A 16,713-nucleotide genomic window follows, 5' to 3' on the forward strand; every position below is an offset into this window, starting at 1 on the left:
TTTCCAGTGAGTATTTCTTATATTGTAGAAGAAAAGTAACTTGAGAATTTATTTTAAAAAATATTTTCCTAGTAGCAACCAGAACCCTTTTAGCATTACAAAATTGTAGGCTTCCTTACTCCCACCTAACTTTTCAGCAGTAATGGTTTTAATTCTGTAAGAGACAGTATCAACACATCTTTGTTAGTTTTGTAATTGCCAGAAGTCACATGGAACACCCCTACCACAGAATACACTAAATACTTTTAGCTACAGGCAGAAAGATGTATTCTATACACTGCTTCAACTAAGTCTAGCTGAGGTTGGGTTGTTTGACTGCTTTTTTGCAGAGACTGAAAAAAATTAAATCTGAATCAAAAAATATGGAACTCCTATAATGACGAGATTCCAGTCTTGAACATCGAGTTTTGCCAATTTCACTCCTCATATCACTATTTTATCACTTACAAGACTGACTGTTAGATACTGATTTTAGATCAAACTGACCCGTTTTTCAATTTGTCAGAGTTCACTGTTGTTAGATGAGAATGTTAACTGTGTTGCTACATATACACACATATAATCACAAATTTTAGATTTACATCAAAGCTCTGTACAGTCAAGAAACTTGACCTTCACTAGCACGAACATATCACCTTTCTCCATCATGCATACAATCATGTCAGAAGAGCACAACAGTGGTAGTCTAAGAGAAAGCATCTACACCACAGTTAAGGCAGAAAGGGAAAAAATGCACCAGGATCAGTCTGTATGAAAGCCATCTATTATTTCAGAGAAAATAAAATCAGATTCAAGACAGCACACTTCTCTTACACAGACTAACTTGGTACTACTACTCTTTTTGTGTATCAGAACATACCCACACCATTCAATGCATTCATATGCCATACTAATTCCACCTTTCAGGAAAAGGAAGGCCAAGGATATTCTGCTTTGTCATAGACATCACCTTTACTGTTTCTCCAAGCATGACAACTTAAGTAAAAAAAAGTCAGAGCACAAAACATTTTGAAGTTTCAGCTACTACCATCTTGTGTTTCTTTGTGATAGTAGTTCATACATTTTTTTCCTGAAAAGCGTCCTCCCAAGACTTAAGTAGGCTTCAAAACACTTCACAGGAGAAAGAGTAAGTCAGGAATAAGTTCAATTCTGCCTAGAATCCCCAAAGTTACAGCTACATCTGGCAAGTTTCACATCTTCCATTTAATCACTCCAAATCAGAAGCAGTTCTAGTTAATGCCAATTAATTTGTTCACTCAAGCCCTGCAAAACAGGGGGGAAAATGATGTTCACAAATAGTTTATGATGCTGTCTTGGGACACAAACATATTAAAACAGCTAAAGAATTTCCCATGCATCTGGTTTACTGGTTACCAGACAGATGAGGGCTAAAGTTGCTTTGACTTTCAAGGGGTATTCTGAGAGGGCAAAGTAACTGCAGAGGCAAGGTATATGCATGCACCAACTGTTTTAGCTGGGAGTCAAACACTTCAATGTTAAACAGCAGTCCAAAGACACATTCTCTTCCCAATAAGGGGATACTCTAAATACTGCTGCTTGCCAGAAATGGATCAAAAAAATTGCTGTACCTATGAATGTACCCAAAACAAAGCTGTTTTCAGGTAGGGGGACTAGAATGAGCAATTCAACAGTACACATGAAAAGCTTGCATCTTTCACTGACTTATTCACTTCACAATCACTGACAAGACTGATGTACATATTTCTGCACCTGCAATTGTAAAAGCAGATAAAATATTTAATATGTAATTTACAATGTATTTTACCAGCTTGGCATACAGGATGAACAGAATATATCAAAGTAGTTGAGTTATAGGCTTGTGGAGGCCCTGCAAAAATATTACTTCATATATTTGGTAATTAAAAAAAAAAATCAATTTGCATTTTAGAAGTGATACAATTCCATCTACCACAAAATACAAAGAGCTGCAAAAACGTATACCATTCCAACAACAATGTATATAAGTTATTAAATAATGATCTGATTTAAAAGAATATAAATGAAGCCTTTAAGTAGGTCTTTTCTACATGCATATTATTCCTCATTAAAGAAAAATATGTAAAAAGGCCATTGGTAATTGCTTTGTTAACCACTGTAGAAAATGCCAATTCTCTGGTCACAGACGCCACTAGTTTAGCACTTAAGGTCTCTGCAGTGTTACATGTGATTATTTTTAAATACTGTTAATTCTATTACTCCATTGGTAAAGAATGCGTGACTTGGAATATGGCAGTCTTCATATCAAGAGGGCAGTGATGCACAGTTTTATAGTTATCCAGAAGAACAGCACCCTCCAGTGCTCTGTACTTGTGGCTCATCATCAATGATCTGTACACCTCGCCTTGCCATTCCTGACTGACTGGAACCATTGCCTCTTGCTCTTTCATCCACTTGAGCAGTTTCTATCATTCCTGTAAAGAAAGAAATGTATTAGATGACATTCCACTGCATTTTTACACAAGACTTTGAGATCTTAATCTGTCTGTGTTACATGCACAAAGTTCAGCAAGACTGGTTCTCCTATTTGCTATGCAGAACTAAGTACTCAGGTATCACATGGCATAGCTGCAAGAACATATTAAAATCTTTCTAAAGCATCAGACATCCAGCAGCTCCTGTTAACTAAGGGAGACCTTATGATGCTCAGATGTTCTGGAGTTAGCAACTTCAAAAGCTAGGTTTACTCACCCATATCAAGAACATTCTGTTAAAAAACCAACCAACCAACCAAAGCTCCCACTAATAAAAAAGACAAGAAACCCCACCCTCCAAAACAAAAAACCAAACCCCAAACAACTCTTCAGACATGCAGGATAAGTTTTCCTTAAGTTCTTCTATCATAGAAACACAATTAATAGGACAACCTCCCTTTGTTACATTTTTATGCCACATACCATCTTTACCATTTGCCTAGACTGCTGTGTAAAATTTGCACCATTACAGCTTTGAGTTTATGATTTGTAATTGGCAGCATCTGAGAAGATCTTTGAAAGAGGTTGAAACAGAGGGCTTGAAGCAGGCAGTCACATGAAGTTCGATCTGGGTTGCTATTTACGCATGGTAAACGTAACAGCAGTTGGTGCTCCAACAAATGACAGCATGAATTTGCAATATTGTAAGCATCCACACATCAAGCTTCCAGAGCTATTACAGTATACAAGTGGCTTGAAGTAGACTCAAATGAAGTCAGTTCTTAGCAGTAGTTTACATTAAAACTTTTCTGGCCTTACAAGCATTTTTTATATGGCCTTAAAAGCTTTTCTGAATTTATTTTATGAACGAGCTCTGTACCAACAAACTAGATAATACCTACTTTTACAAAGGTCAAGAAACAGTTCTTCAATTCCTTTGTTCTGTTTAGCTGAAGTATGATAATGTTTTGCTCCAACAGATTCAGCATACCTGTAGAAAAGCAGATACGGATCTTCACTGTAGTAAAAGGACTCAATCTTCCTAATCCACTTTACATGAAGCAGTAAGATGATCACAAGAGGTTTTATTCTGACCTCAGAGTTAATCTACACATGCTGATTTTATATAAAAAAAGGAGTTGTGTTTAGAACTGCCATGACTGATGCAACACACTAGATGAAATTAGGAAAACTGCATACCTAGAAATGCATTTAAAGCACAAATGTTGACTGTAATCAGATACAACTCTCAAGTTACAGTTTGGTCAATAAGGGGACTGGGACTCTGACAATAACAGAACATTTAACAAGTAGCAAGCATAAACCAGCAGTGCCTAGCTGGGCAGCATAACAAGTTTATTACTCTAGCATAACTCTGCAATGACTGTTTCCATTAATAATTGGTGTGACTTACATTTCTGCTTCTTGCACTGAAACATGTCTCTCTTTTTCCAAGTCTATTTTGTTACCTGTTGGAAACAAGTTAATAATTCAAGTCTTTGTACTCCAAAATTACCCCAAAATAAAGCAGACATGTAACCATTGTACCCCACAATTTTCTCACAAGCTGCCCCAGTAAAAACCAGCTCTTTTCCAAGTCTCAATCTGGAGCACAATGATATGATTTGAGAATATCCTTTCACACAAGTGTTTACAGACAATGAAGTGCTACTTCTGTAGAGAGATCAGGATAGCTAAATACCTCCATATAAGCCACTTAATTCAACCTTTTGCTTTTCTTCTTTGATTTACTGGCAGCTTCCCTGTGCTGCAGACATAATTTGTATAGAATATCCTTATACCTAACCTCATGAAAGTGTTTTAATAATTAGATCAGATTTAAATCTAAACCCAGTATTTCTGTTGCATTCCTTTACATTGAAATATCCAAGCTTTAAGACTATCTCCACCCCACAAGCACTTGATTATGAGAACAGACAAGCACCTAGTCTATGGCACTGAGAACAGTAAATACCATGAGTCTGAGTATTTGAAAGAAGGATAATACACATTTGAGGTTTCTCTTTATTAAACTATAGTCTGCAGGTGTCCGTACCATGCACTTCTGACAGCATCATTAAACAGCTTATTGTTTTGAACTGAACACTTATTTTCCTCCATGTGATCTACTGAAGCTTCTAGCTCCAATTTAATTTCAAATATCAAATTAAGCTTTACCTCTTCACACGTACAAGCTGTCAAAGCAGTGTTTGGAAGATGCTGTTAATCAAAAGAGATGTTTCCACTTAAGTCATTAGAATCTCATGTTGAAAGACTTACCTACTATACACAAACAGATTTCATTTCCCAACATTTTTCTTAATTCCTTAACCCAGTTTTTTACCTGCAAAAAGAAGAGAGGCACGTTTATTTTCACTGGATATACTACTAGCTTAGGCTATGCAGAACTATCCCACTTCCTTCATTAACCGTCTACTCTAAACTTGAACCAAACATGTTTAGAGCAACATGGATGCAAAACATGTCTCTTGTTCAGCAGCTTTTAGTTCACAGGTGAAATTAAGAGCAAGTGACTTGGGTAAAATGGTTCAATTACTCCAGAAATATAACTCACCACACTCGTGTTAGCCCCACTCCAAAGAACAAGTTCACTGCATGTGCCACTTTAGGTCAGGCATGAGATCTTTTATCAGCAGGCACTTACTGACAGTGCTGGAGGTCTCAGGTGAGGTCAGTCAGCTGACTAGGGGGCGGCACCCAGCACCCAAGAGGGATTTAAATGGCTGCTGGGAGCACCAGCGACCCAGAACACCGCCACATACAGGAATGTGGCATGGCAGTTAGCAAGGAAGTTCGTGCAGGCAGGGCAAGCAGGAGGGGTCCAGCCGCCTCCCAGCTCTCTTGGAGGAGCTTTTTCTTTTTTTCTTTCCCCGTCATAACTCAGCTTAAGCCAGCAATGATTTCCAAAAAAGTGAAAGCTGTTGCTGCTGCTGTTAAGACAAAGGGTGTGTCCACACAGAGGGAACCCCTTAAGAGGGACACCAAGACAGATGCAGCTGTTCAGGCCTCTGGCTGCACAGAGTGTTTGAGCCTGGTGTTAGTACCAGAGGACAGTGTGAGTGGGGTCTGTGTGCGATGCGAGCAGGTGAATGACTTAGTCTCTCTACCTCTTCCTTGAGCTCTGCCACGAGAGAGAGACTAAGAAGTATTAGGGAAAGTGAAAGGGAAATTAACTGGTGGAGTCACACCCTTTTGCCCCCAAAAGAAATCCAGCAGGAGACAGTGAAGCCCTGCCCCTCCTGCCATCAGGCAGTTGGAGCAAACCAGGTAGATGGAGGGGAATGGAAACAGGTCCCTCACTGGAGCGGTAAAAGAACCCCCTCCCAACCCCCACCATCCCCCTGGGGTGCCCTTAGGGAACAGATATGAGGCCCTGGACTCAGAGAATCAGGCAGAGGACAGACAGAGGAAGATCTGTCTGGAAGGTCTCCTGTTTGCACCTCATCTACCAGACAGGTTACAACTACAGCTACAAAGAAAAAAAGAAGGGTAGTTATAGTTGGTGACTCCCTTCTGAGGGGAACTGAGGGCCCCATATGCCGACCGGACCCATCCCACAGGGAGGTCTGCTGCCTTCCTGGGGCCCAGGTGAGGGATATTAGTAGGAGACTCCCTCAGCTAATTCGGCCCTCAGATTATTATCCACTGTTGGTAGTCCAGGCTGGCAGTGATGACATTAATGGAAGAAGTACCAGGGCAATTAAAAAGGATTTCAAGGCACTGGGTCGAATAGTTGATGAGACAGGAGCACAGGTGGTGTTCGCCTCAGCTCCTGCAGTAGCAGGGATGAACGAAGAGAGTAGAAAACCTATCTTATCAATAGGTGGCTAAGGGATTGGTGCCACCAGTGGAACTTTGGGTTTTTTGACCATGGGGCAAATTCCAACATACCTAGTCTCTTCAAACCAGATGGGCTTCATCTATCTAGCAAGGGCAAAAGGACTGTAGCCCATAAGCTGGCAGGGCTGATAAGGAGGGCTTTAAACTAGGTTTGAAGGGGGAAGGAGTAGAAACCGGGCTCTCCAGAAAGGAGCCCAAGGGTGGACAGCCCAAGTTAAGAGCCAAATCAGCAGCCCAGCTGAAGTGCACATACACCAATGCACGCAGCAAGGATAACAAACAAGAGGAGCTGGAAGCCATCGTGCAGCAGGAAAGCTGTGATGTAGTCGCTATCACGGAAACGTGGTGGGATGAGTCGCATGACTGGAGTGCTACCATGGGTGGCTACAGGCTCTTCAGAAGGGACAGGCAGGGTAGGAGAGGTGGAGGGGTAGCTCTATATGTTAGACAGTCTCTTGACTCTGTAGAAGTTGAAGTCAGTAACAATAAGGTTGAGTGCCTGTGGATCAGAATCAGGGGGAAGGCCAACAAGTCCCTTCCAACCCAGCTGATTCTATGATCACAAATGATACTTTAAAAGTAGAGGCACCTGAACTGAGATTAGATTATAACAGATGTTTGTTTCCTGAGAGAACAGATTTTCCTGCAAACTTAAGTGTTTTGGTATGACAGAGTTTTTACTAAGTAGGGCTCAGCATGAAAAGGCACAAGTTGAAGTAAACTCACAAGTCACAATTCTGCCAGTCGGGGCAAGTGTTTAACTACTAGCACAACTGCTTTACTTGCCTTACACCAGGCTATTTAAAATAGTTACAACCATTGTGGAACTGCACCCTTACACTATTTCTATCACTGCTAACCCAAGCCTTGCTGACAAAACCACAATTTCTTACCTCTCTACACAGAAGTTCCATGAGTTTTGCCACAATCTAATCAGAGACAAACTTTAGAAAAGAGTGTCACTAGTTTTCAGCTGGAACATCCTATAGAGTGATAGCACAGCTTTGACACAGGACTGTAAAAAACTCACAGCTCAAATTGATCAACTAATAAATGCTATTAAATAATTAGCTATCAAATTTCAGGTTTTGATGAGGATTTGAAGTACAAATATCTATTATCCCAGAGAACATAGTGTTGTTGTATTGCAATTTCAGTGTTCTCAGATCTGTAAGAAGTCATGTCACTTAATATCTTTTAGTAATTTGGTTTATACAGTAGAGATCAGTATGTATACTATAAAAACAGCACTGGTTCATGTTTACAGCCTGCCACAGGTAAATCACATAGCTAATTCTCTGGCATTCTTTGAATGACCCTGTTAGAACATCAGTAGACTGAAAAAGTCAGCCTTCAAAAGAATACTAATAATGTGTATACTTCCATTCTATGGTCTAAATTTGCAAATGTAATATATATTGCTGAAAACAGAGGATTCCCATTTACACATATCACAGATTACCCTTTAATCAGTTTACATCTCACACAGATGTAAAAAGCTGTCCAGTACCTTTTGAAAAGAGTCTTCATCTGTTATATCATATACTAGAATAGCGCCATTGGAATCCCTGTAGTAGATAGGCCCCAATGCATGAAATCTTTCTTGACCAGCTGTATCCTGTATTTAAAATACACTTGTTAGCATTTAAGACAAAGCAAACAATACTTCAAGGAACTCATAATAATTACAAATTTTACTTTATTAAGAAGTGCCTAACATTTGAGCTATAGTAAGCCTAAGTATTTTTTTTCAGAAAAATATTCTAATTAGCTATGGGAGAAAAAATAGGGGAGTAAACATACCCATATTGCAAGGTTTACTCTTTTTCCACCAATATTTAGCTTCTTTGTAAGAAAAGATGCCTGGAAAGCAAAACAGATTAGAGTTAAGTTTTACATACCAAATGCTCCATTTGACTTCATATTAATTTATTAATAAAAACATCTGAATCAATAAAAGACAAATTTCCAGATCAAAATACTCTGTAAGCCAGAAGGCTGAGTCAATACTAAGCCAGTTAGTCATTTTACTATAGTTTGCCAACAGTCTGTTCTAAATAAATTTGGCTTAAGCCAGTCATTTACTACATCTTTTTGCTGTTGTTTTGAATGATTTAGAGAGGATGAGTTGTGTGGGAAGAGTCTGAATTCACAACACTGATAAGTCTAAGCTGAAATCAAAGCATTTCACAGGAGTACATGAAGTTTGGGTAGGAACCAGCCTAACTGGACTTTTAATTTGCAGGAATTGGGCAAAGCACTTCACTATTAGTGAGCTACTAGAACAAAAAAATAGTATGAGTTAAGCACTAAACATATTGGAACACTAGTATTCCCCAAGTTCCCTTGTCTATATCTTTTCCCTTTTTTTTTCCTCTAAAGTGAGCCCACAGCTTATCCTCCTCTGCTTTTTGGTTCTGTGCTTTTGTTTGTTTAAGGTGAAAAGCCTCAGAATAAGCATACAAGCTACTTCAGAATCCCACTACATTAACTTCTAGAAATGTTTTACAGGTCCAGAGCATATTGCAAGGTTAGTCTAATTTCAGTAGCTTGAGTAGATCTGGTTGTCTCACATGATCTACATTTTCAAATACCACCTCTGTTACCCAGTCCATAATTCAATGGCTAAAAAGGGATATAATTTAATACCAGTTTAATGGACCAGAACAGGGTCTGAAGGCATTGATGCATTAGGAACCCAGTCCCCCCATTCTGAAGACTAACAGAACATGTTAACATCAGACAATTCAGTTGCCAAGGGTTAATTTTTGTTTTCTGCCTTAAATTATATTTAGTTTTCCTTTCAGTTTCACATCAACCTGCATCTGGGTTCAAACAAGTACAATGGTATTTTACGATACACTCATCACAGATTATTTTAGGCTGGACTGTAGCAGCTTAAGAGGAGTTCTCTGTATGAACACTGACCAGCCATAGAACCAGAGTCACATATGTGGAAAGTGTCGTGGGCCAGATGAGGTGCTTGGACCAGCTTGCTGCTCAGCTACACAAGCAACCAGTACATACACAGAAGACCACAACAGTTCAATTTACAGCAACCTAAACTGCTGTCAAAGTGCCTGTTCGGAGGGCTGCCTGTATTACAGTCAAAGTCATCCAACACTCAACAGCTAGAGCAGCTCCTGCTCTTCAGATGCTTTCCTAATATCAACTCTGGCATCTGTACGACCTAAGGTGAGATGATTAAAACAAAGCCCCTTTTCATATTTAAGTTGTACCTTCCACCAAAGCTTTCCATGAAGTCTGATGAACAGAATAGACAGAGAGAGAACATACCAGAAGAAAAACACTCAGATATTTCCCAAGAGCAGATAGCAAAGAACTGCTATCACTACAACCCCTGTGTTCAACATAACAAAACCATTAACCCCTTCAGTATACAGTAAGAGGACATAAGTCAAGAGTCTGGAAAAAGTTCCAGGCAGCATGTTAAATGGATTTGATCCTCTAGCCCAGCTGTAAACAAACAGCTTAACAGCAGAATAGCAAATCTTAAACATCAGAAAAGATTTAATTCCTTCATCAAAACCTCTACAGAAAGTAGCTGATAGCTTTCAGCTAGCTGTCCTTGAGGATTATCTGATCAGTACCAAGTCCTCATATCATAATTTGTTCTAAGTTTAAAAGCCAAAGGCTTAGAGGTGACTTCAGAAGTTTTAATTCAGCAACATATCTTCTCTTCTGGAGAGAAGATATGTTTAGGCACAACGAATCAAGCTTACCTGCCAATATTTTATTGATCTGCTGTACTACAGTACTCAATATTCTATTGCAAATCTCAAAGGAAAAGCTCTTCTGAGCACTGTTTGCTTTTGTCACAACATCAGCAATCCAAATCTGCTTAGATGATATGAATTTCACACACAGGGTTTAGAACCACATTTTGGCACCAAAAGGCAGAAAAATCCAGAAAAATAAACAGGATTTATATTTAAAAACGCAGAGAACTCAGTATGCATGAACTTATATCATTGTAGTTACACTGACCCAATTAACAGCACGAGTATCAGAGTAGGTTCATCTGCATACCTAAGTTTTGCTTCACTATCACCAATCCTTCAGGTACTACAGCTTTTGATAGGAATACTGTCTTTTACCACTAAGAGTAGAATATTCCATTTTCTATACACCCCAGTACTAGAAGACCCCTACAAGTAAGGCTTTTTAGTATCTCCTGCAAAAATATCCATAACCACAGGAGACTGTGTCAAGGTATTTACTTTTGGGCTACTGTACTTGCTCTCTGTATTAAAACTTGATGAATTTGTACTAATTAAGTTTTAGTCTATCTAAAGTCTTAGGCCTATAGTCAAAAAAGGATCCTATAGCAGATACCCTGATTACAAGCATGTTTGTCTGATAACAAGACTGGAAGCCAGTATTTGAAGCAGTCATCATTAGTAATGAGCAGAAAGCTCTGTGAACATGCTGCAAGAAACCATCAGTTCTACATTACAGATTAAATGCTTCATTCTTCTTTATTGTGTCCATATACTGGCAGAATACAGCTAGCAGGCTCTGCCCTTAATAGGTATGGGTAAGTTTGATTCATTTACTACCAGTAAAATGCATTTTATATCCACAGTGGCAAACGTAGTGAAGACAAATCAACTAATATCCACCTTTTAACAAACACATATCCACCCCCTTCACTCAATTCTGAGGTGAGGAAAAAAAAAAACCAACAAAAAAATCCAAGCCATGTGAACAGCAGGACTATGCAGCTTTTAGAAATCTGGGGAACCCAACATGTAAGGAAGAGTCTCAACTTCTATTTTGAGATAATTTAGGGAAAAAGTCAGTTGCCAAGATTCCTAATTTTTCTAAGTTTCAAAGTCAAAGTCTTTGAAATCAGAACAGTCTACACAGTGTTGAGTAATTACACATCAAAAAGGATTCAACATTTTCTCCAATCTCCCAAAAAATTACCAAATTGAGTACTGCCGTTTTAAGTTTAAGTTGTGGCTTGATTTACAATCAGTAACTCCTTTCTGTATTGATTTAATTACTATCAAAATTAATTTTTGCTATGACTTTCAAAAACTCACGGATATACAAAACCACCGTTAATTCAAAGATAAGTAATTGCAAACAACCCTTTGAAGGAAGCTACTAACTTTGGTATTTTGACTCTAGTGTCTTATGACTGGTCTGAAGAATACTTAGGCACTTAAAAGAATAAGGATAACGCAATTATAAGAGTTAAAATTCCAATTTTTCTATGTTTCTGTAGGAAATCTTTTCTTTCTTTTAATTCTTACTTCTAAGAGCTCAGTTTCACATGTCCACCAGGCCCTGTTAGGAGCTGACAAAGGGGCTTGAGTAGAACACAAGGAAGACCCAGCTGGAAGAGATTCTCCTGGAAGTCGATGAATAAAAGCAGGTGTATGTCACCTGCCCCTGACTGTTTCATGTTCAACAGCAGCAGGCCAGGCACACAAACACTGCATACAGCACTGAACTTCCTTGCATTGTCTTCTACCAGTCCCCAAGTATCTTGAAAGCCAACACAGCTTTTCCAGTTTATGCAAGTCCAGCAAAGCCATCGGGATCTCTATAGTATGATTATATCAGCAGCTCTCTTGGATTGGATATTTTGAAGTCCTCCACACATTTGAGAGATCAGTACTCAGAAGTTGTATTTATATTGAGTAACTAACTAATATGAAGTATCTACCTGATTTAAAAAAAAAAAGTTTGACAGTAAGTTTATTATTGGAGTAATTCTAGCACAGTTCCCCTGGTATCAACTCATAGCTTAGAATTATTCTGTCAATATGAGAGCACTGACCTCAATATTTCAAACAATGGGAACCAATTCTAACTGTCCCACAAGATCTGATAACCACAATGTTATGGATTGTATTCATTGCTTGCAAAAACCCCTACCTCTCCTGCATCAGCTTTTCCACATTGTTCCACCTAGATGTTTTCTTACGTCAATCAGTAGCTACCTTAATTTCCATCTGCAGGTCATCAATATCTTAAGTACATGACCTGACACAACTACAGCAACATGTCAAAGGAAGTTCCAGTTCACTCCAGCTAGCATTTAGAGAGGGGGGGTGTGGAGAGAAGACAAACTGCTCCCTTTTAGTTAAAGTCTTCTGTTGTACAAAAGAAACTTTCCTGTTTGGTGTACACAGAATAACTTCACAGTAGAGTAACATCCTAAGTGAAGTTTCCAGAAGGCTTCAGTCTCACCACCCTTTTTGTTGCAAGCATATTGGAATAAAGCACTATGCAATACTTTCCTTTTTTAAGTCAGAAAACTATGGATGGAGAGCCTCTTGTCTCAATATCTAGTCATCTTTTCATATGATTCATCGCTGTTGCTCCTTTGCTGGACCAGGAGCAAAGCATTTATCTAATTTTGGCTTTATTGGAACAAAACAAATTTGTTGCAATACTTTGAACTGTTTCCATGAAACAAAGCAAACTTATCAGATTAAGCCTTTAATCTTAAAACGAAACAAACCAAGGATGCTTTCCAAATGTGATACTTCATTGCTTAATCAGATAACCTAGTTTCTCTTATTTTTAAGGAATATTTTAATTTAATAGTGGAAGAATGTACTTCAACTTTGTTCTAGAACTGTATGATGTAGGAAAATAGGAATAAAAAAGATAATGCTTCACAAGAGCACATGATGCATGGTAAGGTTCAACAGCAACTGACATTATATTTTATGATCAATAAGATCATAAAATCTTATGATTTAAGTGCCTAAGGAGGCTCAGAACAGAAAAGCAAATGACTTGAGAAACACCATGCAATCAGTCAGAAGACACAGGTAGCAAGCAGAAACCTAATAACAGTGGAGAAACAAAATCTCAGTATGAATGTGAGCACATGCTTTCACTCCTTTACACACACCCCTCCAGACAGTCAAAACCAGAAGCTCTTGAGCCACACTATCTACAGATATTTTCCTATCAGCATTCTGGAGCTATTTAAAGTTCATTTTATGACATTTGTGACCCAAGTCTGTATTTCAAGCCATTTTTGCTTATAATTTAAGGGTTTCCACTACAGATTTAAAGAACAAAAACCCAAATAACAAACACGCTACATCACAACAACCTCCTCAGCCCTATTCATTTTACATGGGATATGAGAATTCACAGCTACACATCATTTTGTTGCACTTTAAATGATTGTTTGCTCAGTGCTGCACTTCAGCTGCACCTCTGACACCTACAAGCTATTAGTCACATCTGTAGCATTCCAAATATCTTCTGTGGCATCAGAGCTACAGTCAGCTTGCCATAAATGCCACACCATGCCTAGTAAACCTACCAACAGATTAACCCAAAAGCTAAGTATAAGCACAGGGTAACAGAGTTTAAAATATATTCTTTTTAGCTCTTCAGAGCAAAACTGGAACAACATTATCTGTTTAGGAAACATTCACTGTACTGTTTCTAGTGCCTCCATAATGCTTCTTTGGTTTTAGGGAAGGTTTCACTATTAAATACTTCTGAGATACTCAATTAAAGAATTTTCCCCTAAATGCATGAGAACAGCACATAACTACCCTAATGTTCTTTTTTTTTTGGCATGGCCCACTATTTCTTCTGTACTTTAAGAACCTCAAAAGTAGTTCAAAACCCACTAGTGGCCCACCAAGTGGCAGGGTTTGTTTCCTTATTTAAAAAAAAAAATATTAAGAGCAGTATGTATTAAACCCCACACTTCCACACACATGCTCACAACTGCTAAGAAAGATGCTGTGCAACTGGTGTAACCACAAATAAAAAGGTTAAGCAAGCTGACACATCCTGAAAGACTTAACATACCACCCCTGCACTAAGTTCAAAACATATTTTCTGACACCATGCACAATATAAGCAATTTATTCTGTACCATGCCATCCATCACTAATAGGTCATGAAGAAAACATTGTTTTCAAGCAGACACCCTGCCACATTTCATAAGTGGAACATCACTTTGCAGTTCTTTATAAATTAGCAGACCGTACTGCTGATAATCTGACCATAATTCAGGGAGCTATTGTGACAAGCAAGTAAGCCTTAAGAATCTTTCCTGTTATTAAATCATAAGCCTTAATCTTATCAATCATTTTGTGAAAGCTTTTCTCTTTAAACAGTAGCATTTAGACAGCTCCAGTGCTGGGATTTGAGAACATGGGGAAGACTATGATTAACAGACATGCAGCACATATGAAACACTTAGTCATCAGTCCACTAACAGTGATTACAATAACAAAATTACTTTCGCATCATACTTCCCAGGACTCACATGAAGACATTCATATACATAACTGGAAAAAACGGAGCAGTTAGCATGCAGAGTAGAAACGAGGCCTTAAAGTATTGAAAGCTTAGATCTGAGTCGTGAAAAGAACTAGAAAATTGGCTTCCAGAGAACACGGCCTGGGACAGCCACCATTAGCGAGCGGAGATGGTTACTCTGGCTTCTGCTAAGCTGTAAACAAGGCATGGGCCGGCAGCCCTGGGAGGTACGCGAGGTGAGGGGAGAACAACAACGGGACCCCCCTCACCGGCACTGCCCCCTCGCCCCGGCCCGGCCACCCCGGCAGGCGCTCCCCGCCCGCCCCGGCCCGCACCTGCAGGGTGGTGATGTGCTTGTCGTTGAACTTGTTCTCGCAGTAGCGCAGCACCAGTGAGGTTTTCCCCACGCAGCCCTCCCCGAGCAGCACCACCTTGAAGGAGAAGCTGCGGCCCCCGGCCGCCGCACTGGCCCCCGTCGCCATCCGCGCCCCGCCGCCGAGCCGCGCCTCACATCAACGGGCCGCCGCCGCCCGCCGGGACGGGAGGCCCCGGGGGAGCGGGAGGAGGACTGGTGGGGACGCAAAGGCAGCGCCGAAGCCGCGGGGATGGAGGCGGAGGAGGAACACAACCAAACCTGCCCCGCTGCCCCTAATGGCGGCTCCTTCCTCCTACGTCACGCGCTGCTCGGTCACGCGCAGCCCCCGCCGCCAATGGGAGGGGGGGACGCGGCGGCGGCGGGAGGGAGGGGGCGGGGCGGGGCCCGAGGGAGGGGGCGGAGCCTCGGGGCGGGGTTTGGGGCGGGGCTTGGGGCGGCTCCTCCTCGGAGCTGGAAAGGCGGGCGGGTGTCGCACGCGCGGGTGGATTTGTTTTTAAGTGTCAAATTAAGGTTTTCTTATGCAACGAACGTACCTGCCAAGCGTTTCCCCGTGGAAACGAAAAGCCCCTAACAAACAGGCTATAAACGTCACGGGCACGGATTTTGTTCCAGCTTCAAAGGCCCCGTTCCAGTGGATTAAGTTACACTAGTCTATTACACTGGTCCGTAAATGTTTGCAAAATAAAAGTCCATAGTAAAGTACTTTAAAACAGATATATGGGAGCAGGTAAGGAAAAAGACACGAGAAAAACGTTCTTCCGTCGAGTTCCTTGATTGTAGGGGTCCGGTACTGTTCCATACACAAGAATCGGATAACTGCCTTGTAAAAGTGGGTATCATTCCTTAATTAAAAGCAATCCTCACCAACCGATCCAAACGACTGCGGGGGGCATGGTCTTTCTCTAGTGATCACGTAGTGGCGAGAAAAATAATGCCTATGAAAAGGCTCCATAGTGCAGTTTCCTTTGTCAGATAGTATTAATGCTCTGTTGTGTGAGAAAGAATGGAGGAATGAACAGAGAATCCGTCCAGGAGAACAAAGATCAGATTTCCTGCAGCAAGAAGCAATACATTCACACACAACATGGATTGGTTTTATTTCCTCCAGATGTAAAGAAAATAAACCTTTTTAGTAAATTAAGGAAATGGGACCAGGTAAAAAAATCAATGAACACACAATCTTCAGGCATATCTTTTCTTTAAATACATTTCCAGTTTTATTAGAATGTAAGTACTTTCAGCAAGTTACTATAAAAATACTGCCTTGCTGGAAAGTGATGCTTGTTTCTGTCAGTCGTGCCTTCTGTATATAGGCAATAAAACTGACTGGCGTGTTAGTTATTCTTTCAGGCTGAACAGAAGAAGGAGGCAAAATGGAGTTCAGATTAAGATTGCCAGAGACAATGGAAATCAATGGTCATGAGCACAAGCTGCTTCCAGGGCCCAGCAGGTTGAGACTTTCCTGGGTAACTGCTGGCAAATGCACCTGCTGAGACACAGACATGCTGTCTTTAAAAACCTTCTTGTGCTTACAGCTTTTTACTGTTGTCAACAAAAGCATACATCATGGCTAGGCTTCGCCAGCGAAGATCTGGGAAAACAAAAACAAACAAACAAACAAAAAAAAGAGCATACATACATTCTTTATAAATACATGGGATTAAATTGAAGAATTGACCTCATTTGTACTTTTCAGTTCTTTTTTGGAAGCAACCCACATATCTGTTACATCTTATTCTTTAAAAAGGTACTTTCTGCATGGGTGTT

General features: G+C 40.1%; 1 protein-coding gene across 1 annotated transcript; it reads right to left on the minus strand.

Moving 5' to 3' along the window:
- Window positions 1–926: 926 nt before the first annotated feature.
- Window positions 927–15,229, minus strand: RAB21 (RAB21, member RAS oncogene family). Its single transcript, XM_027654841.1, has 7 exons — window positions 14,906–15,229; window positions 8,097–8,156; window positions 7,804–7,911; window positions 4,713–4,776; window positions 3,847–3,901; window positions 3,335–3,423; window positions 927–2,432 (listed from the first exon to the last, which is right to left on the minus strand). Exons 1-7 carry the CDS (start codon window positions 15,050–15,052, stop codon window positions 2,293–2,295), a joined length of 663 nt encoding a protein of 220 aa, XP_027510642.1. The 5' UTR covers window positions 15,053–15,229; the 3' UTR covers window positions 927–2,292.
- Window positions 15,230–16,713: the final 1,484 nt, after the last annotated feature.

Source organism: Corapipo altera, unplaced genomic scaffold (assembly GCF_003945725.1).
Source record: "Corapipo altera isolate COAL_440 unplaced genomic scaffold, ASM394572v1 1, whole genome shotgun sequence".
NCBI lineage: Eukaryota > Metazoa > Chordata > Aves > Passeriformes > Pipridae > Corapipo > Corapipo altera.